Source organism: Oryctolagus cuniculus, chromosome 12 (assembly GCF_051225735.1).
Source record: "Oryctolagus cuniculus isolate XC-2025 breed Fujian yellow rabbit chromosome 12, ASM5122573v1, whole genome shotgun sequence".
In the NCBI taxonomy this organism is placed as follows: domain Eukaryota; kingdom Metazoa; phylum Chordata; class Mammalia; order Lagomorpha; family Leporidae; genus Oryctolagus; species Oryctolagus cuniculus.
The window spans coordinates 25,375,834-25,401,180 of NC_142878.1; the positions used below are offsets into that span (position 1 = coordinate 25,375,834).

Sequence of the window (25,347 nt, forward strand, 5' to 3'; positions counted from 1 at the left end):
GAGCAGTGCTGCCCGCTGATGGAGAGCGCTGCTGTTTCCAGCTCTGGCCGTGGTCCACTTCCCTGCAGACATGTTTCCCACATGGCAATGCTCTGTTCTGTGCGCCACTGCCTCTGGAATAGAGCATTTTCTGACCCAGAGCTTGGTTCAGTTCAAGGTGTTGTTTCCGTCATCCCAGGACCAGAGATGAGAGGCTCGCTGCAGGTGGCTCATGTCACTGTCTCAAGGGCCTACGTAGATGGTGTTTGGCAGCCATTGCATCATGGTAAAGGGACCTTCTTGTGTGCGGGTTTCAGGCTTGCATGGGGCTATTCAACACATTATGGATGAATTATTCTGCAAGGAATGCAACAGATTTCAGTACCCGGTATCTGGAATTTGATGATGCATATCACTGGCAAAAATCACCAAGAGTTTTTGATGCCTTCTGTCTTTTATGGAAAGCCCAGGGTCAGAGAGGGTCAGAGAGATGGAAGGTGGCCCTGCCGGGCATGAAAGGGTGGGACGCTGTGTGGTGCAGGTTGCCTGTCATTCTGCAGCATTTGGTTTGGGACTCTTTCAAACCTCACCACCTGAAAGGTTGGAGAAGTGTTTTCTCATTTCTCTAGGTAACTGAGCATGACCTAATGCTCCCTGGGACTAAGGCACCCTTCAGGGAATACTCTTCCTGTCACACCTTGGGTAATTGCACCCACAGAGTTAATTGAGTTGCTTTGTGAGGGACTCTTGTCAAAAGCAGCATTCAGCCTCAGGTAAACAAGGAGCTGGCTTTGCAAGAGCTGTGTTTCTGCAGTGCCTCTCGCTGAGTCTCCCTGTTATCGGGGCACGCAGGCGGAACCAAGTGGAGCCATCATCTCGGCCCATCACAGCCTGCAACATCCAGACAGGTGCTCCCAAGCTTGCTGACTTCCAGGGAACGTTCGCTCGAACATTCTGGTTGTCACAAGTGGTCTTTGACCTTCAAGTTCTGGGTCAGAGGAGCCCATCGAGAGAGACCAACCGTCAGCCTGGAGTCTGGCAGACTGGCCATCCACCTGAGGGCTGAGCAGGAGAGGAGGGTGACTTTCTGCCTACGTGACCCCCTGACTCTGGTAACCCCAACCTCGTGAATCTTCTCCTGATGGGAGCCCTTGTGGGAGCCCTGCTGGCCCAGGCTGGGGCCTGAAGGGACCTGTGGGCTTGCTGGGGTGTGTGTCACAGGCAGCGACACACACAGGGGCCAGGCAGTGCGGCGAGTGTGCACGGGAGCTGCCTCACCCTGTCCCTGTCTCCTTCCCACACACAGGTGAGCTCTGTGGGCTATGGGATGGATGAGGTGGAGCAGGACCAGCATGAGGCCCGACTCAAGGAGCTGTTTGACAGTTTTGACACGACCGGCACCGGGTCCCTGGGCCAGGAGGAGCTCACCGACCTTTGCCACGTGCTGAGCTTGGAGGAGGTGGGCCCAGTGCTCCAGGAGACGCTGCTGCAGGACAACCTCTTGGGCAAGGTAAGCTGTTGGGGAGAACTCAGGTTGGGGGAGGCGGGTGCGCTTTCTGTTATTGGGGTGCCTGGCTGGCCATGATCTAATCAAAAGAGGACCGTGCTGGGCATGAGTGACAGGTGAAGGGGCCTGCTCCCATTTGTGCTCAAACAGGGGCGGCGTCTGAGTATCTTAAAGAGGTAACAGGAGGAGGTTTTCCTGTTTTTTTTCCTGGTTCTTAGTGTGCCATTTTCATCATTGGAATGGAAAGGAGGGGGTGAGATTTTCATTGAAGAGAAGAAAACATGCTAAGAAAAAAGAAGCCTGAACCTAGCGTTCCGAGAAGAGCGGGTTTCTGTTGTGACTTTGACTCTCAATAAAGCTGTTTTGTGTGCATTGGTTCTGGGTGAAGTATTAATTAAACCTTCCACCCAGGAAATGAGACAGAAGAGGAGGTAAATACGGTGCAGGTTCATTTAAAACTCAGCACGCCTTGCTCCCTGCAGGGCTGTGTGTGTGTGTGCCAATGTTAGCTTCCACGTTTGACAACGAATTGTCACACTCTGCCACAGATCAAGTCACAGATGGAAGGGATTTTTTTTGTCTTGCTGATAGTAGGAAGGACATTTGCTCTGTTATGACCTGCATTTGCCTTTTTTTTTTTTTTTTTTAATTGTTTGAGAGGTAGAGTTACACAGACAGTGAGAGGGAGAGACAGAGAGAGAGGTCTTCCATCCTCTGGTTTACTCCCTAAATGGCTGCATCAGCCAGAGCTGTGCCAATCCAAAGCCAGGAGCCGGGGGCTTCCTCCAGGTCTCCCATGTGGGTGCAGGAGCCAAAGCACTTGGGCCATTTTCTACTGCTTCTCCAAGCCATAGCAGAGAACTGGATCAGAAGTGGAGCAGCCAGGACTTGAACTGGCACCCATACGGGATTAACCTATTGCACCACAGTGCTGGCCCTGCAATTGCCTTTTAATTCTCATCATTTTAATTAATAACATCGTGTGTTTGGCTTGGTTGAGTCTCTTGCTGTTGGCTTTTAGAAGAGATAAGAGGGAACACAGGTGGTGCTTTGAGCTCTGTTGCTCTCGTTTCGCTGGCACTTTGTGGACGGTGGTTTCTGTCACGTGTTGAACACTGGGGAAGCAGGCGTGAAGCTGACTTTCTCATGGTGACTGAACTTCCTCTTCTTCGGTGGGTATTGGCTGTCCCCTGGCTGACAAGATCCATTAGCAGCCTCAGATCTAATTTGATGTGTTGTCTCCCTATAACCTGAGACAGGAGTTGTGATCCTCCTGTGTCCTCCGGGGCGTGGCACCACAAATGGAGTGTTAAATGGGGCTCACACCTAGAGAAAAAGACAGTTCTTTGCAAAAGCTGGGACTTTTCTTGGCTGCTCTGTGGGAGGTGAGCTGCTTGGGAATGCATGGGGTCCCTATAAAATGCTGCCAGTCTTGCTTTCAAGGTAGTAGCACCAGGAGCTTTGAAAGCTGGAACCATTTGCTCTCCATCATGTAGTGCACGCCCATGTTGTTGTGGGGCTTCAGGATCCAAGGACTTTTTGTGCCGAAGGAATAATATACCAAGAGATGGATCTGTCTGAATGCTTGCTAAAACCTGAGAAGATGTAATACTTGTCCAACTTCAGGTCTTAGAATCAGCAGAAATACAGAGTCCTTTGCCCTGACCAGGTCGCACCCTGGCAGCAGGTGTCATCTTTCCAGCTGTTGCACATCTTTGCCTTCCTTTGACTACAACAAGGGACCGGTCATTGATTGGTTTGTTAATGACTGGACACTGTCAGCCTGGTTTTTGTGTTTGCTGTTTGCTCAAGTAATGAATACCTGAGTGGTGTATAGCATGATATTTACTTAGTGAGCCAGGGATAAACGTTAAATAGATTTAAGCTTATTGATTTCATGTGGGAGGTGCCTGGTGATTGTCTGGATAGCGGGTTTGGTGTGAATTCATGCACTACTGCTACATCTGCATGTTTGCTGGAATGGAGTTGTTCTCAGGTGATCACATAAACTTGGCCATCTGCTGTGAAGGTACTCTCGGTGGTCTATAATTTTAAATTATAAGGAAAAAAAAAAGCCATAGAATTCACTGGGACCGTCCAAATGCTAGTTCCTTCCTGATAAATTGAGCAGGAATGCTAAATTGAATTATAAATTATTTTCTATGCCAGTCATCTTTCTTCTGTATAGAAGTATTTATGGGGAAACTTGTAAGAGTGAGCAGCTTGGTTTAATAATAATAATAAAGCAGGAAGAAAGGGCATCATAACAACCTGAAGAGATTTATATGTTAATTTATTCAACAGCTATGTGTTAGGTGTGGCCTGCGTGTCTGGCATCCCAGTAGTCCTGGGGTATGGGTGCCTCTCAGTTAGATGTACGTTTACCATAAACTGCAGTTTTCCATTAAATTGGCTTTCAGATGCATTAGTACCATCAATTTTCTGGATGCTTATGGCATTAATTTTGTACAAACACATAAAGTATAATTTTTTAAAAAATAAAACTTGGAAATTTTACCTTTATTGAAATTGAGGCTGCTTTCATCTTTCTTTGTTGAAAGAGAGTTAAGGGGCCAGTACTGTTGTGTAGCAGGTAAAGGCACCACCTGCAGTGCCGACATCCCATATGGATGCTAGTTCGAGTCCAGGCTGCTCCACTTCTGATCCAACTCTCTGCTATGGCCTGGGGAAGCAGTGGAAGATGGTCCAAGTCCTTGGACCCTTGCACCCGCATGGGAGACCTGGAGGAAGTTCCTGGCTCCTGGCTTCAGATCCACGCGGCTCCGGCCACTGTAGCCAACTGGGAAGTGAACCATCAGGTGGAAGACCTTTCTCTCTGTCTCTCTACCTCTGCCTCTCTATAATTCTACCTTTCAAGTAAATAAATGAATCTTTAAAAAAAAAATAAAAAAGAACGCTGGCGCTGCGGCTCACTAGGCTAATCCTCCACTTTGTGGCGCCGCCACACCGGGTTCTAGTCCTGGTCGGGGCACCGGATTCTGTCCCAGTTGCCCCTCTTCCAGACCAGCTCTCTGCTGTGGCCAGGGAGTACAGTGGAGGATGGCCCAAGTGCTTGGGCCCTGCACCCCATGGGAAACCAGGATAAGTACCTGGCTCCTGCCATCGGATCAGCGTGGTGCGCTGGCCGCAACACGGCGGCCGCGGCGGCCATTGGAGGGTGAACCAACGGCAAAGGAAGACCTTTCTCCCTGTCTCTCTCACTGTCCACTCTGCCTGTCCAAAAAAAAAAAAAAAAAGACAGAAAATATTTTTCCTTAACCAAGAATATGAATAGTATCTATTTACTTTTTAATTTGACCATCTACCTTGAATCATTTGATTTTTCTTTAAGTCTAATTCTTTTAATGATTGTCGAGGAAGGTAACTTGAAACCATATGTCATTTTCATGCATTTTCCTGATAGGCCATTTCCCCCAGAATCACGTTTCCAATCATTTGTCTGGCTTTACACCTGGAAGCTGCGTTCCCCTGAGCAGGATGGTTTTATGCAAGTGTTGAAAATGTGTGAAGCTTGAAGGTGCCCGATTTGAAGGAAAGGGTTCCTCGTGTTGTGACTCGTTTAACTGAAGAGCTGCACCCATGCCTTTGTCATCATTAAACACCTGTCAGTCTCTTCTCTTAGTCTCTCCCTTTCACTCTGTCACTCTTTCAAATAAATAATCTGTGAGTTGCATGAAGCTCCAACACCAGCTCCATAAGACACTGAAGAACTTGGGCTAACCTGGTCAGATGTCTGGATACTGTGTGAGTGCTGGTTTGAGTCCAGGCTACTCCATTTCTGATCCAACTCCCTGCTAATGCCCCCGGGAAAGCAGAGAGGAAGGTCCGAGTGCTTGGGCCTGTGCCAGCCACAAGGAAGACCAGGATGGAGTTCCTGGTTCCTGGTTTTAGCAAGCAAGTCAGCAGGTGGAAGATCGATCTCTCTCTCCCCTTATCCTTTCTACCTGCCCCCCTTTCTCTCTTTAAATCTACCTTTCAGATAGATAAATATTTTTAAAAAGAACCAAAGAACTTAGTCTAGTGGGTAGTGACCTGGCAGGTGACTAGTCTAGGTAGCAAATACTACACAAATCTGGAAAGGGCATCAGTTTTCTTGAATCAGATTTTTACCCAAGCAATAGATAACAATTGCAGATACCTCCTATTCCTTCTATCTTTTACATGAAGCATTCCTACATGTTTTTCTATATCTCTTCTGTTAGAAATCAAGACATAAGGAAGATAGTTTGCCTTGGTTTTATTGAATCCTTTAGTTATAGTCATCAGCTGTATATCTGTTTAGTTACATCATTTAAATGAATTTTCCTTTCTTAAGCAATATGCTCAAACTTTGAAACAAAATAGCTGAAGAGTTTTGTTGCTAAATTCTTTTTTATAAATATTTATTTTTATTTATTTGAAAGGCAGAGTTACAGAGAAAGAGAGGGAAAGACAGAAGTATCTTCTAATGGCTAGCTCACTCCCCAAATGCCCATGATGGTCAGGGCTGGCCCAGATCAAGGCCAGGAGCCAGGAACTGCATCCAGGTCTCACACATGTATGGCAGGGGTCCAGATATTTGGGCCATCTTTTGCTGTTTTCCCAGGTGCATTAGCAGGGAGCTGGATCAGAAGTGGAGCAACCAGGAGTTGAACCGGTGCTCCAGTTTGGGATCCAGCGTTGCAAGTGGTAGCTTAACCCACTGCCCCACATTATTGGCCCTGTTGCTAAACTCTTGAGTATGAATTTGGATGCAGAGATACTGTGGTGTCCAGCATTGTTAAGGATGAGCACAAGTCAGCTGAGAGCAGAGCTCACTGTCGGCTTCCATAGAGTCCCAGGGACTTCCATCACCAGGACTTCCATCACCAAAGGTACTTGGAAATATTCCTGTTAAAATTTGATAGCTGTACAAATACTTAATTTTCCTCAGCTTTCCCTTAGTTTCCTGTGTTGGATTTGCTTATTTGTCTCCAACTCACTGAAAGCCCTTCAAAGTTTCTTTCCACCGTATACGTTGTAATCATTGGAAGAGTAAATCCCAAATAGAGAAGTGCTTTCTGGTTGTCATTCCCCGGGCTTCCTCTCTGCGTGCAGGATTATGCTTGGTCACCACGCAGTGTCTATTTATAAAGACCCCATGACTGTGCTTTGCCCACATTTTATTGATCTGAGGCCGCTCGACCCTATCATGGGTAATGGTGGAAATATTTTATCACATCTCTCCATGTCCTACCCTTTGCTTTATCCTGCTGCTTAACCACCGTGATCTAACCTGAAATGGTTAGGCTTATTTTATTTCATTTTATCTTTATTCCTGTGTCGGTCTTGTGCCTCCAGGTGAATGATCATTCTCTTCCTTTCCAGGGGTTGGTTTGAACTCTCGTAGGTCTGTGGTTCCCCATTATAGAAAGCAGACCCTCCGTGTAGAAGTTGCTAGGCTTGGTTCTGTTCTGTATTGAGTCTTTGCTGTCAAACTCCTTCCAGAATTAACTGGGCTTTTGTGTCCTGGAAATCCTTGAGTCGCTCAGAGGTGTTCAGTGTAACAGGAAGCGAGGGCAGGGGGAGAGCTTTGGGGAAGACCTTGGTCTCGGAGCGGCAAGGAGGAGACAGAGCTAAATGGCCTGTCTTCCACCTCCGTTATTTCAGTAGCACCTGGCTCCTGTGTGGACAAGATATGGTCAGGCATGCTCATCAGTTTGGTTCACTGGTTTGGTTTTTGTGACTTGCTCCTTACCCACACAAAGGGGACTTTTTGCAGTGGCCATCACAGATGTTTGCCTCCTGGCTTTGGATTGGCACAGCTCTGGCCGTTGTGGCCATCTGGGGAGTGAACCAGAGGATGGAAGACCTCTCTCTCTCTCTCTCTGCCTCTGCCTCTCTGTAACTCTGCCTTTCAAATAAATAGATAAAGCTTTTTAAAAATTGTTTTTTTATTTGGAAATAATTAGATCTTCCAACTGCTGGTTTACTCCCCAGAAGGCTGTAACAGGCAGGGCCAAAGCCAGGAGCTGGGAGCTTCATCTGGGTCTCCCACTTGGGTGGCAGAGGCCCAGTCAGGGCCATCCTCTGCTGCTTTCCCAGGTGCATTAGCAGGGAGCTGGATGGGACGTGGAGCAGCCAGGACATGAACTGGCATCCATATGTGATACTAGCATCTCAGGCTATGGCTTTACCTGCTGTGCCTCAGTGCTGGCCCCTAAAAATATCTACCTTTTAAAACAGCCTCGCTTGGGCAGATGTGGTGCTGTGAGTTAAGCCGCCACTTGCGATGCCCTCATTCTATATCAGATTGCCTGTTTTGAGTCCCAGCCACTCCACTTCTAATCCAGCTTCCTGCTGATAGGATCCTGGGGAAACAGCGGGTGATAGTTCATGTGCTTGGGTCCCTGCTACCCAAATGGGAGGCCCATATGGACTTCCTGGCTCCTGGCTTCAGCCTAGCCCAGCTCTGGCCCTCTATGCTGGCATTTGAGGAGTGAACCAGCAGATGGGAGGTGTGTCTCTCTCCATCTCTCTCTTTCTCTGCCTTTCAAATACATAAAAAATAAACTCTAAAAGTGGCCTGCACCTCGCTGTGTATTATCTACATTAAATATGGCTGCTAAGCTACAGTAACCCAAACGCTTTTTGAAAATATTTCTTGGTTGTTCATTTCATTCAGACACCATGTGCCTTTGTTGGCCTGTGTCATCTCTCCTTGCACAGTGCTGTCAACATGGTTTTCCTGTGCCTTGACCTTCCCGTGAGTTCCTATACCCATTTTAGCTAATGTGTCGTGTTTTTCTTTTCTCAGCTTCCCTAAGTATTAATAATTGCAAACCTCCTGAATTTAATGGCAGGCCCATAGGTCTCTGTGTTCTCTCCTTTTAGTGCCGTTTGAACACTGCACGTCCCCTCGTTTGATGGCCAGGTCTGTGAGAGGTGATTTGAGGCACCGTTAGTGTCTGCACTCCGGTTCCTGTGGCAGATTTTCTGTGGTTTGAAAGAGCATTTGTTCCTTATATGATGCTTCAACTCTCTCGGAAAGGCAAATCGTGTGTCTTAAAAAAGTGCTGACATGAAATGTTGAGAGGCAAAGTGAGGTGAACTTCTATTCAGCCATCATGACACCTGACAAAAAATATCAAACCTGACTCGTCCTCCTGGTAATTGAGTTTAAATGTCATGTGTGTTTTTAGTCAGTCATGTCATTTTCCCATTGCTGGGAACTGCCCTTTGTGCCACACCGGATCCAGGGATGCTCTTAGGATGAATGGATGCATTCTTATTCAAATGAGGAGGCTACACCCGGCTGGGCCTGTTACTTGGTGAGGTCTGATTGCATTGCATATTTGGGAAGATTTCTAAATTTTAACAGAATACAATAGTAGAGCTCCCTTGGAGGAGAAGAATGGTACTGAATAATTGTACTTACTGAGCGTGGTCACCCCACGGATGCCCGATTGTTCACGCTAGAGGAGGTTCTGACAAGGGAGGGGGAGTCTGCGTGGGGCCCTGGGGGCTCTCCTGCCACATCAGTATTCATGAGCACTAATGGAAATGAGCCATCACCTGCCTCGGCTGGTGAGGCCTCTCCTTGAAAGATGTGGCGTTGGCTGCTATTTCAATCCAAGGCCCAGTGTCTCTGGCCCTTGCAAGAAGGAACCTAGAGATTAGTTTAAGGCTTAATGTTGTTCTGTTGGTTTGGATATGTTAGGTTTGGAATAGTTAGGGGTTCTGGCCTTCCGTACCCCCAGAAAAGAGAGATGGAAAAAGAGCTGGAGACTGACCTCAGCAGAGGCAGGCTGCTTTATTGAAGCAGAGGTGGTGACAGTCTGTTCTTGTGAAGAGATTGTGCCTGGGGTGCGCGGAGGGCTGGGTTTTCATCCGGCTGAAGAAGGAATCTGCTGCTGCTGGTGGGAGGCAGGGGGCTTGTGGGTGGTGGGGAGCAGGGAGTAGGGGGCTCTGCTGCTGGTGGGAGGCAGGGGGCTTGCAGCTGGTGGGGAGCAGGTAGTAGGAGGCTCGTAGAAGCTGCTGGAAGCTTTCCTCTTCATCTGTTCACAAGCTGTGTAGCTTCTCTGTCTTGCAAGGAGTCTGAGGGAGGTTGAGCTTGGTTCCTGCACCCAGGGTCTCAACAAAAGGGAAGAATGCCCTTCGGGATCAGCTGCTGAGTTGTATCTGGATTTTTGGATGGTTTAAGATTTATTTTTATTTATTTGAAAGGCAGAGTTAGAGAGGGAGACTGAGATTGAGATTGAGATTTCATTGACTGGTTCACTCCCCAGATGGCCAAATGACCCAAATTGGGCTGATCTGGAGCCAGGAGCTTCTTCCAGGTCTCCTACATGGTTGCAGGGACCCAAAGACTTGGGCCATCTTCTGCTGCTTTCCCAGGCACAACAGCAGGGAGCTGGATTGGAAGTGGAGCAGCTGGAACTGGAACCAGTGCCCATATAGGATGCCAGCGCTGCAGACAGTGGCTTAACCTGCTGTGCCATAGTGCTTACCCTGAATTTTATTTTTTTTTTTATTTTTTGATTATGGATTATGAACCTCCAAGTTAATACTCATGGTTCATCTTCTCTAGAACCCTTTTTCTGAAATGAGACTGGTTTACTACCTGATAAGCACACTTGGAAACCTTTTGTTCTGCCTGTGCATTTATTGAAGAGGTGTCATCAAACTGTCCCTGTTTCTTGCCCTCCTGGCCAAGAAGGATATGCCTATCCACCCAAGGACCCTCCTGCCTTGTTTTGCCTCTCTCAAGGCATTTCCCAGTGTGCTTTCTTCCCTTCCCCATTCCACCCCCCTGCTTTCTAGAATCTAGCCTAGAGCTGACAAACTCCTTAAAGGCAAAGTTCTTTGTCTTCCCGATCTTGCATCCCCTGATGCTGCCTGACACTGCTGTGTGCTTTCCATCTACCGGCTTCTGTGCAGTCCAGGGGTTGTCTCAGCAGCAGCAGGGCGTGTCCCTGGAGAGTGAAGCCATTCGGGTCGGGCAGGGTTGCTAGGCTTGAAGAATCCAGTTGGAAGGCCTGATTCTCCCACTAACTCCATCACTTCCAATACCTGCAGCCTCGTGCAAGCCACATGCCTTCCTCTAAGCCTCTCTCCTCGATTTCAAGATGGGATCCCTGACTTGACTGTCTCCCATGGATGTCATGAGATTTGAATGACAAAATGTCCAGGGGAGAATGAGCTGACAATAATATCCCCATCTGTGTAGTCGTTTACCCCAGGTAGCAACAGACAAAACACATTGCCCTTTGGGAACTCAAATATTGTTTTTAAAGTTTCACCCTATCCAAGAGTATGTTAAACATTGTGTTGTTCTAGATCTTGGTCCCTCATTTGTTCTTCTATAGGAGTGATACCCTCAGAATTCATTTGGTGACATTTAGGGATCTTTGCCCAACACTGAATAACTCCAACCTACTAGATTTTTGAGTGCACCTGTCAGCTTTTAAAGAAGTAGTTTATTAAAGCATAAAAAACCTTTTATTTTAGTTTTGGTTGGAGGAGGATGGTGATGTATTTCCTCAGTCTCAGTTTTTCCTCAATTGCTTCTGGTACTTACCTTGGGCTGTCCTTCTCTTTTATCTGCTGCTTCTGATCTGCAGTGGGTTGGGGAGCAGAAAAATGAAGTTGGTGATAGATCTGGAAGAGGAAGAGTAGGCAGACCCCACGTTGATCCTGTAGCATTTCCTATGAAAAGAGTGACTGGGGCTCGTGATGCCTGTCTCCGATTTTGATGCACTTGTTTGTGGATTATCTGGGAGACTGCAGTAGAAGCTGTGAGATAAACAAGTTTCCATGTGGTTGAGGCTTATACAGTCTCAAAAGTTTCTGTGTTCGCTATCCCATATTCGAGGGATACTTAGGCCTCTTCTACAGCCTTGGAAGTTGATTACAATTAATTCTGGATTATAGCTGTCTTTGTCGTATGTCCACGGGAGCAACGTTGAGGGAGATGGACCGCGGGAGACTGTCGCTGCCCATTCTTGCTGAATTGAGCTCTACTGGGACCAGATTCACAAGGGTTCTTCACAGTTGCCTCTGAGAAAACTTCCACCTTTAGAAGACTCACAGGCAGGAGACGTGCAGAGTCAAGAATAAGGGACTTGGGGTTCTCAGGACAAGTGCTTCTGAAATTGGAGTCTCTCTCTGTTCCCTTCTCCCTGTAACCAGGGGGGGCTTGGGTTTCGCTCACGTCCCCTCCAGGAATACCCTGAGGGAGAGAAGTTTAGCACCACTGCGGTCCCTCCACAGAGAGCTGAATCCACCTCTCTGGAGCTGGGCAGCTCTACAGATCCCTGGTGAGTGGGGTGGGGGCAGGTGGGGCCCTGACCCTTGCCACCTCCACCCTCCTCCTCTGCTGTCTCTCTCCCCCAAGGCCAATTGCCTGGCTCTAAAGTATGGCCTCATTTCCCTGTGGGAGTGAGGGGAGCAGATACACCCCGTTAGTACACTTTGGAGTGTTAACCACACTTGCAGGGTGCCCACTACAAGAGTTCTCCAAACAGCTTGTGGAAAATAGAATTCAAAAGCTTGAAATCCATACAGACTTTTTTCAAAATATGTTTTCCATGAAACATGTTGAAGACCCCACCTAGGCATGGATTTCTAGATTTTTTTTCTCTTTTTATTTATTTATTTATTTTATATCAGAATAAACTCATCTTCCAAGCTGGTGCTGTGGTGTGGTAGGCTAAGTCTCCACCCATGGTGCTGGCATCCAATATGGGCTCCAGTTGGTGTCCTGGCTGCTCCTCTTCTGATCCATCTCTCTGATATGGTCTGGGAAAGCAGTGGAAGATGGCCCAAGTGCTGGGGCTCCTGCACCACGTGGGAGATCCAGAAGAAGCTCCTGACTCCTGGCTTTGGATCGGCCCAGCTCTGGCTATTGCAGCCATTTGGGGAGTGAACCAGTGGGTAGAAGACCTCTCTTTTTCTCTCTCTGTCTCTCCCTCTCTCTGTAACTCTGCCTCTCAAATAAATAAATAAACCTTAAAAAAAAAAAAAAAGCACCTCATCTTTGAATTCCATTTTCCATCCACCTTCTGGAGTACCCTCATGCATCCTGCTATATTCTGTATACTTGGTTCGTGATGCTCTTTTTACCTCCCTCCCTAACTGCCATGAGCGCAGTAGGATTATCATTAGCCTAAATTACTGTCCTGCTGCCAGCAGTGTGCCTCCCTGACTCCCGGTGACACTTCTGAGAGTCTGTGCTCTGTGCGGCTGGAGTTTTGTCCCCCTTGGTCACCGCCTTGTCCCCAGAGCCGAGGGCAGTGCTGGCATGTGACAGCTGCTTGATAAATATTTGTGGAATGAATCATAAATATCCTTTCCTGGATATCCTCATGTTCACAGATGCGTGATTTAAAGAGGCTTAGTAACGGAGCCCGTTCACGATAGGAAGTGGGCAGTGGAGGCAGAATTAGAAACTGGATCCACCTGCTCCAGAGCCTGAGATGTCCTTGCTCCCTTCTGCTGCCTGCCCTGGAAAGGAGGGCCATTGCTAGAGACGCCTGTCCAGCAGGCCAGGTTGGGCGAGTGCCTGGGCGTGTAATGATTGTGGGTTGATTGGCTGCTGGGGAGGATGGCCTGGCCCACGGGGACTGGGGTACACAGGCCCTGAGCCCATCTCCAACTCAGGCCCACGGAGGCAGGCCCTGGCCCTCCCGCCTGTAATGTGCTGTCAACTGTGAGACCTAATTAGCATTGTTCATGTTTCTGCCGTGTGTTAACCCTTGCAGGGATTATGCCCCAGGTTTTCAGCAGGTGCCCCCCACCCCCACCCCACGGACGTCTGCTTGGCTGACATTGGTCCTTAAAGTCCATACAGTCTGACTTGAAACTGGCCACGTGTTCTCATAACCAAAAACAATCAACAAATAATTTTTTAAAAATAACTATGTGAGGTGATGGATCTATTAATTAGCTTAAATGTGGAGATTATTTTGTAATGTTTATGTAGATCCAGTCATCAAGTTGTGTATAAAATTAAAAAGTCCATACAATTTGAATGGAATATGATTTTGGAGGGTAATTTCAATCCAACAAAACAAAGGTGGTGGAGAAATCAACATAAGCAAGCAAATTCGGCTTTAGGATGTGTAAATTGAAGTGGGTTTTTCTCCTTTGATTGGCACAGATGAGACGTTGTGTGATTTTTTTTCCCCTCCTTTGTTTTGATGATCAATAAGGTTTGCTGCCTTTCCTAATTTAATTTGGAAGTGCTTTTTAAATGTTTATTTTTTTAAAGATTTACTTATTCATTTGTTTATTTATTTGAAAGGCAGAGTTAGAGGAGAGTCACGGAGACAGAGAGAGATATATAGAGAGAGAATCTTCCATCTGCTGTTTCATTCCCCAAACTACCACAACAGCCAGGGATGGGCCAGGCCAAAGCCAAGAGCCAGGAGCTTCATCCACATCTCCCATGTGCATGGCAGGGGCCATCTTCCACTGCTTTCCCAGACTGCTGGCAGAGAGCTGGATCAGAAGTAGAGCAGCCGTGACTCGAACTGGCGCCAGTATGGGATGCTGAACTGCAGGCTGTGGCTTAACCCGTTGCACCACATCAAGGGCCCCTGAAAGTGCTTTGTGTCTGTCACCTATAATTAAACCTAGGTAATATGTTGTCTGTAACATCCAGAGACAGCTGTAGTAGCACAAGGCACAAATCTGTCAACTCTGCGTTTCCATCTGGGGTCCTGTATGGATAGGTGCCTCTTGATCCAACTAGAATTATAATGGTAAAAAGTAGCATCTCTCTCTCTCTCCCAAGGAAAGGTCATATAAATTTAGCTTGTAGAAGAATATGTTTGGCCACAAACTGTTAATGGGCCAGTGTTGTGGTGCAGTGGTGGTGTTGTGGTGCCGCCTGTGACACCAGCATCCCTTCTGAGCACTGATCCCAGTCCCTGCTGCTGTGCACCTGGGAAAGCAGTGGAAGAAGACCTAAGGGCCCAGCACTGTGGTACAGTGGGTAAAGCCTCCGCCTGCAGTGCCGGTATCCCATATGGGTGGCGGTTCAAGTCCTGGCTGCTCCACTTCCAATCCAGCTCTCTGCTGATGGCCTGGGAAGGCAGTGGAAGATGGACCAAGTCCTTGGGCCTGTACTGATGTGGGAGACCCAGAAGAAGCTCCTGGCTTTGTCCTGGCCCAGCCTGGTGTTGCGGCCATTTGGGGAGTGAACCTGTGGATGAAAGATCTCTGTCTCCTCCTCTCTGTAAACCCTGCCTTTCAAATAAATCTCAGAAAAAAACTGGTTCACATTTTTAACCATAATGATACCCCCAGTTTGGATGAGTATTTACCTAAGTAACACTTGGGTTCTTGTTCATTTCCTTCATGGTGATTGTATTTTTAGGAATTCAGGAAAGTGCTTTCTCAGATTCTTTAATCCTTTGTGTTTGCTATTTTTTTTTTTTTAAGATTTATTTTTGTATTTGAGAGGCAGAGCTAGAGAGGTCTTCCATCACTGGTTCACCACTCCCCAGATGGCTGCGACAGCTGGAGATGAGCCAATTGGAAGCCAGGAGCTTCCTCCAGGTCTCCCACATGGGTGCAGGGGCCCAAGGACTTGGGCCATCTTCTGTTTTCCCAGGCCATAGCAGAGAGCTGGATGGGAAGTGGAGAAGCCAGGTCTTGAACTGGCAGCCATATGGGATGCCGGTGCCGCAGGCAGAGGATTAACCTACTGCACCATAGCGCCGGCCCCTTGTGTTTGCTATTGATTGCTGCTTGTTTATCCAGTCACAAAGGTCTTGGGAGATGAAGAAAATATGCCTGCCCCAGGCAAGACTGTGTGTCAGTCACCCCAAAAGACAGCCTGCTTGGTTATGTAGGAAATGAGAGGGTCTCTGGGGCTCCGTGACAATGTATCACTTACTCGGAACTTCTCCCCAATATCCAATTTGACAGCTTTCTCGTCTGGTCTTGTTCAGACAAATCAAAGGAGCTCAGAGTTCAAAACATGTCTTTTCCTGAGCTTGCAAGGAGGGCTTTGCCCTATTGCTTTCACTTGGGGACTAAATCACCGCCCCTGTCGGTGTTGGTGTCTCGGCCCTGTGTGCTGGAAGTGCTCGTCCCACTGTACCTCCTGTGCTTTTGAGAGATGCAAGGCAGCGAAGTGGGTCGTGACTCGCTTCCAGGTCATCGGGACAGGAGCAAACAAACAGAACAGATCTGCTACCCTCTAGATAGATTTGTATTCTCAGGGCTGTGGAAGTGATTTTAAAGGTAATCTTCTTGGCTTTTTTTTTTTTTTCTTAAGGTGCATTTTGATCAATTTAAAGAAGCGTTGATACTGATCTTGTCCAGAACTCTGTCAAATGAAGAACAGTTCCAAGAACCAGGTAAGGCCACCTCTTTTTTTCCTCTGCTCCACATCCTCCATTAAGAGTTGTCCAGGGAAGAATGTGGGGACCCTGAAGCATGTGCAGGGGGGATTTGGGGCATCTGCCTCTCTCGGAGTCAGCTGTTATTTTCAGTGCCTTCTCTCTCGATAGCATCCTAAAAGCCTTGCAGCTGTTGGACACTCGAATGAGACGTCTTTACTCCAGCAGTACATTATGGGGAAAAAAAAAATCACTGGGTTTGTTGCAAGGCGCCGTGTCGGATGGGGTGGCAGCGGAGCTGGTGACTGCCTTTGTCCTTGTTGGCTGCACGTGTGGCAGGAGAAGCTTTGGGGGACATCTTCCCTGAGAGGAGGAGGGTGGCCGGGCGGGAGTTGATTTTATTTAGTCCTAGTGGTTGGGTAACTCCCTGCTGTGAATATCAGCTCCCGGTATTAGGATTGCTTACCTGTCTGCGCTCTCTGGGGATGGTTCCTGCAGGACTGTGTGGTTCATTTGTACATCTCCAAGTGTCTCAAGGAGCCCTGGGAATGCTCAGTGTTCAGTGAATGTTGGGAAAGAAAAGAACTTTGTATTTCTTGATTTTTAAAACATAGTCAAATGTCACCGTGTTCAAAGCTCTCTGTGTGTGTGTATGTGTGTTGGATGAATGAAATGTGGCAGGTAGCTAAGGGGAAGTCTACACAGGGTAGAAACTGGAATGGTGGTGCAATCTGGTTTCAACAGCTCCGTGGTCCTCATGAGCTGGAACTAGACGTTGACTCTAAAGGGACACTGGGGGACTTGGGGTTTGATGGAACTTTCAAATCTGATGTGTGATACAGTTAAATGATGGAACTTTTCTAACCCACAGAATCGTGCACGAATGTTGTGAAATTTACTCAATGTAAATGACTCCGCAGTGAACCTGACTTTAAAAAGGAGACGATTTTTTTTTTTCCAAATACAGCTCAGTTTGGCACTGAGGAGAGGTGTTCACGTTTTGTTGCTGCAGGGAGTCCTTCACTGTGACCTCTGAGATGGAGCGCCAATGGGAATGCATGCTTATCCTTCTAGAATGTTCCAGATTAGCGTCCTGTCTATGAACGCTTTCTTTCTAGTAATGCTGTGGGTTCTGGACTGAGCCTCTCACTTTTGCCTAAGGGTGGCCACCTCCAGGAAGCTTATTGTCAATGCCGGGGCTGGCCAGAACGCGCTGGAAGCCTGGGGGGGCCTGGAGGCAGGTCACTTGCCTTTTGGAGATTTTCCTGACTAATAACAGAATTTTTGTAGGTGGCCACTGCCAGAACATGGACTTCAGTTACCTATGGGATGACCTATGTTACTGGGATTTATGGTTCTTTAAGATTGCCTGTCATCTGGTAATAATTAGGCACGATCTGGGGACTCTGAATAGAGCTATGGTGACATCACCGCTGGTGTACACTTTCCTTAATAGAAACATAGAGGTACTGTGAGGGCACCTCAGAAAGCTCTTGGAGAGAATGGAGTTCAAAGATAAGTTTATTTTGGTTCACTCAGTGTTTAAACCCTTTGCATAGCTTTTTCATAACGGGATTTTTCGTGAACCTTTGAATCCATGCGCAGATCTCAAAAAAAATTTTTTTTGGGCATCAAAATAAACTTATCTTTGAATTCCATTTTCCAGAAACTTCTTGAAGTATCCTCATACACACAGGAATTCAGTGATCATGGGCTTTTATGTGGTGTTGGAATGGGCAGCCCGCCCACACACATGCATGGTTGCCATTTCTTCAAACCCTGTGCCGTCACCTGCCAGAAACTTGTCCTAATAAACACGCAGATGTGTGCTCATCACTGGGTGCCCCTTAGAGCTGTGTGGTGCAGGGATCCAGACAGCAGGGTGGTTGGCTGGGCTTGGCGGTAGCCAGGAAGTCAAGTTTGCAAAGCTGGATCTGCGTGATGTGTGTGCCTCGCTCCTGTGTGGGCACAGACCTCCATTTGGTCAAGGTTCCAGGAGGGCACCCAGCAGGGATTGTCTCAGCTTTGCTGTGTGCTTTCTGCCTCGCGTGGGCTGCAGAGAGTCCCTGTCTCAGAGTGGCAGCAGCAAGAGTACCGATCACTGCTATTCTGTGTGGCGTTCGTGTGACTCCCCTGGCGTCTGTCCTGCCAGGATCTGGGATGGATCCTGTGGGTGATGTGTCATCTCCCAGGAGACGCAGCGGGTCAGCTCTTCCTCCCACGTTCCCCGCGTGGTTCCTCAGCGGCCATGCTTAGTCAGCGTCTCCCTGGCTCCTCTGGCTGCTCGTGGGGCTCCTACGATCCTTTCCACCCACCCGTTCTTCCACCCACTCTGAGACATGGCCGCAGCCCCTCACGCGGCTGGGGAGAAGGCAGGAGAAGGGACGGGACTCAGAGGCAGCAGATCCCTGAGGCCATCTGAGGGCCCCTCTTCTTTGAAGAAAACAGTTACCCTTCCATCACAGACCATGGCTTTTTAGGGCTGGGGGGAATGCGACCGTTCTCTCAGTGAGCAGTTGAGGCCTCAAGAGGTTCATGGCTGAATTGGAGTCTCAGGATGATGGCGGTGGAGGAGGCTAACAAGTGTGTCACCCAGGGAGCTCCTGTAATGCTCCAGGGCTCCTGGCAAAGGATTGTAGCCTCGAAGTGGCTGAGGCAGCCTGAGTCCATGCAGCCTGGCCCGCAGAGGCAGCCAGAGGCATCAGGAGTGATTCACACCTGATCAGTAGTGATGAAGGTGCCCGGGGCCTCCGTGTTAGCTTCTGCTTGAAGCTTCGGGGCGAGGTCTGTACTCTTCCTGTTTTGCCTTTTGGAATTGGTGGACTTAGTCAACTCGTAGGAAAAGATTCCTCTCTAACTATCTGAAGGAGACTTGAGAAGCAAAAAGATCCTAAGGCACCTCCTTAGAAACAGAAGTGCCAGGGACCGATATTCTGTAGTACCCGAGACTGTTATAGAACGTGTATGCATGTAACTGTGGATGTATTTGAAAGGCAGAGCAACAGAGAAGGAGGAGACAGAAAGAGAGGTTTTCGTCCGGCACCGCGGCTCACTAGGCTAATCCTCCACCTAGCGGCGCCGGCACACCGGGTTCTAGTCCTGGTCGGGGTGCCGGATTCTATCCCCGTTGCCCCTCTTCCAGGCCAGCTCTCTGCTGTGGCCACGGAGTGCAGTGGAGGATGGCCCAAGTACTTGGGCCCTGCACCCCATGGGAGACCAGGAGAAGCACCTGGCTCCTGCCATCGGATCAGCGCAGTGCGCTGGCCACAGCACACCGTCCACAGCGGCCATTGGAGGGTGAACCAACAGCAAAAGGAAGACCTTTCTCTCTGTCTCTCTCTCTCACTGTCTACTCTGCCTGTCAAAAAAGAGGTTTTCCATCCATCGGTCCACTCCCCAAATGGACACAAAAGCCAGGGCTGGACCATGCTGAAGCTGTGAACCTGGAATTCCATCCGGGTCTCTCACATGGCTGTAGGGGCCCACGCACATGGGCCATCTACTGCTGCCTTCCCAGTTGCAATAGCCGGACGCTGGGTTGGCAGAAGAACTGGTGCTCTTCTATGGGACACTGGTGTTGCAAGCAGTGGCTTAACCCTCTGGTCACAACTCTGGCCCCTAAAAGGGATTTTTGTTTGTTTTTAAGCTGGACAGGTGTGCTAAACCAGACTTTAATGTAGAAAGTCAGCATGATATGACATGAAGAGTCTTGGGCTAGGAGTTAGTGAATACTACCTCTGCCTGTGTGTTGGGGAGACCTTGTATGTCACCCCCTCTGTGGTTGTGGTCACCTCCCATGTAAAAGTGGTTGTGCTGGAAAATATGTAAAATCCATTCAGCTCCCAGAGTTGATGTCTTCCAGTCTCCCACATGGGTACAGGACAAGTACCTGGGCCATCTTCTGCTGCTTTCCCAAGCGCATTAGCAGGGAGTTGGATTGGAAGTGGCGCATCCAGGACTTGAACCAGGGCCCATATGGGATGTTAACCCACTAGGCCACCACGCCAGCCCCTTGGGTATTTCTAACATTTGCAGGCCATACACAATTAGCAACTTAAAATTTAGCCTGCTACAAATTTATGGAATTTTGAGTCCCGTCTGTGGTTGCGTTGGCAGGGCCAGACTGAATGATTCTGTGGGCTGGACGCGCCCTACCCCTGATGCTAAGCCATGAAGAAAGCCCCTTTGTGTTTTTGTAAGATTTTTGTCCACCATAAATGGACACCCTCGAGGGCGTCTTCCTGCTGGCAGGTGCCCAGCGTGTCTCCTTCGTTCGGAGAAAGGCAACTGCTTGTGAACAATCCCAAAGTGAAGTTCAAGTGGGGTTTGGAGGAAGTGAGATGGAGTCACGATTTGCAGTCTTGGGCCCTGCCATTTTTCACCTCTCTGACGCACTGTTTCTTTTAAAACTAGAGGATACAGCCTGGATTCTTTTCAGTATCTCTTTAATGCTCATATTTGTGATTCTCTAAGCTTGGAATTTTTCCCTTAAAAGGCAATAGCAACAACAACAACAACAAAACATGGTAAAAAATACTGAAATTCAGATATGGGCAAAAAAAAAAAGGGGGGGGGAAACACAGGGCATCTTTGGTCAGTTCCAAGCTGATTAACATTGCCAGGGGCACAGCCCTCCTATCTATGTGTGCAATTTAATTTCTCAATTATTTTTCTGGAATAGGACAGGCAACAACTTAATTATTAGCTATTTATTCCACTTGTGATGGCTTTGGCTTATAGGATTTTTGTAATGGAAATGTAGGTGTGAGCTCTGAGCTACGTGAATGCATGGACTGGGGCTGCCCTCCTGAGATTTTTTTTCTCTTTGATGCATCTTGCATTAGATTTCTGTTCTGTAGTCGATGCTAGTTAATGCGGGAAGCCCTGATGTGGCTCATGGAAAATGTCTTTCCTTTGTTTATTGCGGGAAGAGAAACTCAGGTTTGGGAAAGCCAACTCACTGGGAAAATAGAACTAGGCATTGTTTTCCTGTAGATAATATATTTTTTAACAGACCTTTTCCAGAAACTTCCTGCATTGTAATTATTTTTACTTTATCTGGAAGAAGCCGGGATATAATTAACACACGTGTTTTCATTCACTCAATAAAGGTGCATGGAAGCGGGTCCTGTGGGCCAGCACCGGGCTAGGTCCCAGTTTGCACTGCTTGCAGTTTGTTTGTGCATCCACAGTGGAAACTTGGGGCCAGAGCCTGGGCCCTGCCTAAGGGCCCCTGTCTTGCAGAGCTGTGAGTCACAGGTGGCCCAAGAGACTGCTGCTGTCCTCTCTTTGGTTAAGTGCCTGTTCCCTCGGTGTTGATGAGATGCTAATGGTGAAGACAAAAACCAAAAACACTCCCACCGCCACCAGTAACAACAGAGGTGTGTTTATCAGGAAGTTGAAAACACCCACAGCCACCGGTGGTCATAAAAAATGACAGAACCTTTCTGGAACTACGTAAGATGACAGACACTGCGGACTGTGATACTACACGTGGCTGATCAGTGCCATGCTATGAGTTGATGCTGTGTAAATCATGGAGAGGCACAGATGTGCGCAGTCACTTACGACAGTGGCTGAATGTATATTCACAATAAATGCTCTCAAAACTTGGAAATCTGTGCACGTAAGGGGTTTTCAAGAAGTTCATGAAAGATGCATATTATGAAAAGCCTGAGCATGGGCAAAATTTCTTTTTCTTTTTTTTAAAGATTTATTTTATTTATTTGAAAGAGAGAAAGGTCTTCCATCTGCTGGTTCACTCCCCAGATGACCGCAATGGCCAGAGCTGAGCTGATTAGCAGCCAGGGGCCAGGAATTTCTTCCAGGCCTCCCACTCAGGTGCAGGGGCCCAAGGACTTCGGCCATCTTTACTACTTCCCCAGGATCAGAGTCAGGCAGCCAGGACTCGAACTGGTGCCCATATGGGATGCCGGCACTGCAGTCTGGGGCTTTAACCGATGAGCCACAGCGCCGGCCCTGGACAAAATTTCTTCACACCAAAATAGTTTTATCTTTTCATTTCATTTGTTGATGAACTTTTGAAAGTACCCTCATGTAACACAAGTGAAAAAAATTGATAGTGTATCAGTAGGCAGATTATAATGTATCTGTGTAAGCAGTCTATCAGTCAGAGCTATTTAACTGTGCTGAAGAACACTGAGGCTAATTGTCCAAAGGATAAAAAGGCATTCTTTAAATATATATATGTGTGTGCAAGAAATATGCTGTTTAAAATTTAATGAAAAATAGGGCTGGTGAGAATTGTGATAATGCAGCAGTTTATTTGGGAGTTGTGTCTTACACTTTAGTTCATCTCCACTGGGTGGTTAAGAAGGTTTGCCAACAGGGGGCATGAGGATGATGGTTTTCAGGAGGGAAGCTTAGAACAGGTGTGCCCCTTTAAAGGAAGCTAACGAGGCAACTGGGACAAGCGTGAGAATAAGATCAGGGCAGCTCCAGTTTCTCAGATGACAGACTGGATGATGTCATGCACCTGCCACCAGTCCTACCTGTGAAAAATGAGGTTGAGGAAACTGCTGAGAGGTGAGAAGACCGTGAGGCTCTCCTGACTGTTCCCCAAGGTGCCCGGCATCGGATGCCTCGCCCCGGCCTGATGGCTTTGGGCTGCTGCTGGCTCCACAGGAGTCTGTGTGGAAGGACCAGAGTGTGGTTGGAGCTCCCAGGACAGGAGCTGCTAGATGGGGTGGTGACCCTGAGCCACAGAGCTCCTGTTGATTTTCTTCCCTCCAAATAAGAAAATTAAGCCTCTGTGAGGTTACGTACTTGTAACCTTGATAATGAACCGAGTGTCCAGGTCCACAGTCATTTGATTCCAAAGCCTAGGCTCTTCCCATGAATCCTTGCTTCCTTGGAGGGTGTTAAAGTCTAGCTGGGTAGATAATTCTAACATGTGAAATGCTCTTCGAAAAATATGACCATGGGGGCCAGTGCTGTGACTTAGTAGGTTAAGACTCCCCCTGCAATGCCAGCATCCCATAAGGACTCTGGTTCCTGTCCCAGCTGCTCCACTATGGATCCAGCTTCTGCTATGGCCTGGGAAAGCAGCAGAAGATGGCCTGAGTGCTTGCTGAGTCCCTGCGCCCATGTGGGAGACCCAGGAAGAAGCTTTTGGCTCCTGGCTTCTGGTTGGCTCAGCTCTGGCCATTGCGGCCATTTGAGGAGTGAACCAGCGGATGGAAGACCTTTCTTGCTGCCCCCCCCACCCCATAACTCTACCTCTCAGATAGATAAATAGAGAGAGGGAGAGAGAGATCGAACGAACCTGGAGGGCATCCTTGAAAACCTTAAACTTTCCGTATGCACAATGTAGTTGCCACTTCGCTTCACATCCCAGCTTGCATTTTTGCAAAGCAAGCAGTTGATTGAATGAAGATGTTGAGGCTCTTGGGTGACTATTTCAGCTTTGCCAGGTCCTCACTGCCCTGCCTTTGGCTAGCCACGCCATGGGTTTGGGAGAGCTTAGCGCGTCAGTGGCCACCTGCAGCGCACACTGGCTCTGGACGGTTTTTGGGAAAGCACGCGCTGTGCTGCTTCGGCTAGCACTGGGGAAGCTCCAGTTCCACCGTCCACACTGCTGCCGGGTGGGGAGTGGGAGAGGAATCGGGGCGGGCAGGTACTGCCTCTCCCCCCTGGCTGTCCCCGGCCTGTCTGCCTGGAGTAGTCATTCTCCCTAACGTATTTCAGTTTTCTTTTTGTTGTAAGTGCAGGAGCAAAGTCAGGCCCATGCACGGTGGTTCATCCTGGTTTACAAGGTGAATATTAGCACAGCTGTGTAGTTTTTCTTCTTGGGACAGACGAGATGTGGAGTAAAGAATGTAATGTCCTTGAGGCCACTGTTGAGGCACAGTGGGTTAAGCTACTGCTGGCAATGCCGGCATCGCATATGTGAGCACTGGTTGGAGTCCTGGCTGCTCTGCTTCCAATCCAGCTTCCTGGTAATGTGTCTTTGGAAAGCAGCAGAAGATGGCTCAAGTGCTTGGGTCCCTGCCATCCATGTGGGAGACCTGGATGGAGTTGGGGATTCCTGGCTTCTACCTGGACCACTCCAGGCTGTTGTAGCCATCTGGGGAGTGAACCAGTGGATGGAAGATTGATTCTCTCTCCTTCTCTCTCTCCTTCTCTCCTTCCCTCCTTCCCTCCCCCTGTCCTTCTCTCTCTTTCACACTCTCACTCACACTGCCTTTCAAATAAATAAACCCTTTAAACATAGAATGTGGTGCCTGCGCATCAAAGCTTTAATTTCCAAGGCAGGAAGAAATGGGATCTGGGATGTCCTGAATGTGTTCCTCTGCGTGCTACGTGGAGCCTGTCAGTCACTTCTATGTGACTTCAGCAATCCTAAGGGGACAGTTTCTTTCTCTCTAGCTCTCTTTTTTTCTTTTTAAGATTTATTTATTTATTTGAAAGGCAGACTTACAGAGAGGCAGAGATAGAGAGAGAAAGAGGTCTTCCATTCACTGGTTCACTCCCCAGTTGGCCACAAAGGCCAGAGCTGCGCAGATCCGAAGCCAGGAGCCAGGAGCTTCCTCCTGATCTCCCACAAGGGTGCAGGGGCCCAAGGACTTGGGCCATCTTCTGCTGCTTTCCCGGGCCATAGCAGAGAGCAGGATCGGAAGTGGAGCAGCCAGGACTCGAACTGGCGCCCATATAGGATGCTGGCACTGCAGGCAGCGTCTTTACCCACTACGCCCCAATCAGTTTCTGTCTTGTCTGCTGCTCATAACCAGGTGTTGGGTTCATGGAATAAAACCCTGATCGTGTAAACTAGGTCAGGCAGGGCTGCCTCACCGCCAACCCTACTCCTGGTGCGTCATAATCAGCTCTCTGGAGAGGGGCTGCGACTGCTCAAGGCAGGCTGGTCTCCTGTACTTCCCTTCAGAGCTCATGCTGATGTTTATGCAGTGCTGCCAAGCAGGAGAAATAGAAAATAGGGAAGAAGGGGCAATGGCTGAGAAGCTTGGCAACCCAGGAGGACTCGGGAGTATCCTTCCAGGGAACTGCCATGCTGCCAGTACTGCCATTCTGAGTGCTTAGTTTCACCAGCATGGAGCCCAGGACTGGAGCAGCTGGTTTTATTTAGGCTAAAGAAAGACATGTGACACAAATAATTTCCTTTCTTTTATAAAAAAAAGTTTGAGAAGCAGAGATATATAGAGACAGACAAGTAGAGAGAGCGCCCATGCTCTGGTTCACTTCCCAGATGCCCCCACTGGCTGGCCCTGGGCTGGGCTGAAGCCGGTCTCTAGGAACACAACCCTGATCTGCCATTTGGGTGGCATTGACCCTAATGTGTGAGCCGTTGCCACCACTACCTCCCAAAGTTTGCATTGGCAGGAAGCTGGCGTCAGGAGGCAGAGCCAAGAACTGAACCCTGGTGCTTTGATATGGGATGCGGAGTCATCCCAGACAGCCTCGTAACCACTGCACCAAATACCTGTCACCTCTCCATTCTTAAGAAACCAAACAAAATGAAACCCTGGAAACATGTGAGTCCCATCTGTTGGATGC

The 25,347-nt window shown here is 48.3% G+C and overlaps 1 protein-coding gene across 1 annotated transcript in view; it reads left to right on the forward strand.

The window, feature by feature from the left end:
- NIN (ninein) overlaps positions 1 to 25,347 on the forward strand; it is a 111,978-nt gene that overhangs the window by 8,289 nt on the left and 78,342 nt on the right. The window contains exons 2-3 of the mRNA XM_089309720.1: positions 1,286 to 1,489; positions 15,753 to 15,834. Of these exons, the coding sequence (XP_089165846.1) occupies positions 1,286 to 1,489; positions 15,753 to 15,834 (286 nt within the window). The remainder of the gene's footprint in view (positions 1 to 1,285; positions 1,490 to 15,752; positions 15,835 to 25,347) is intronic.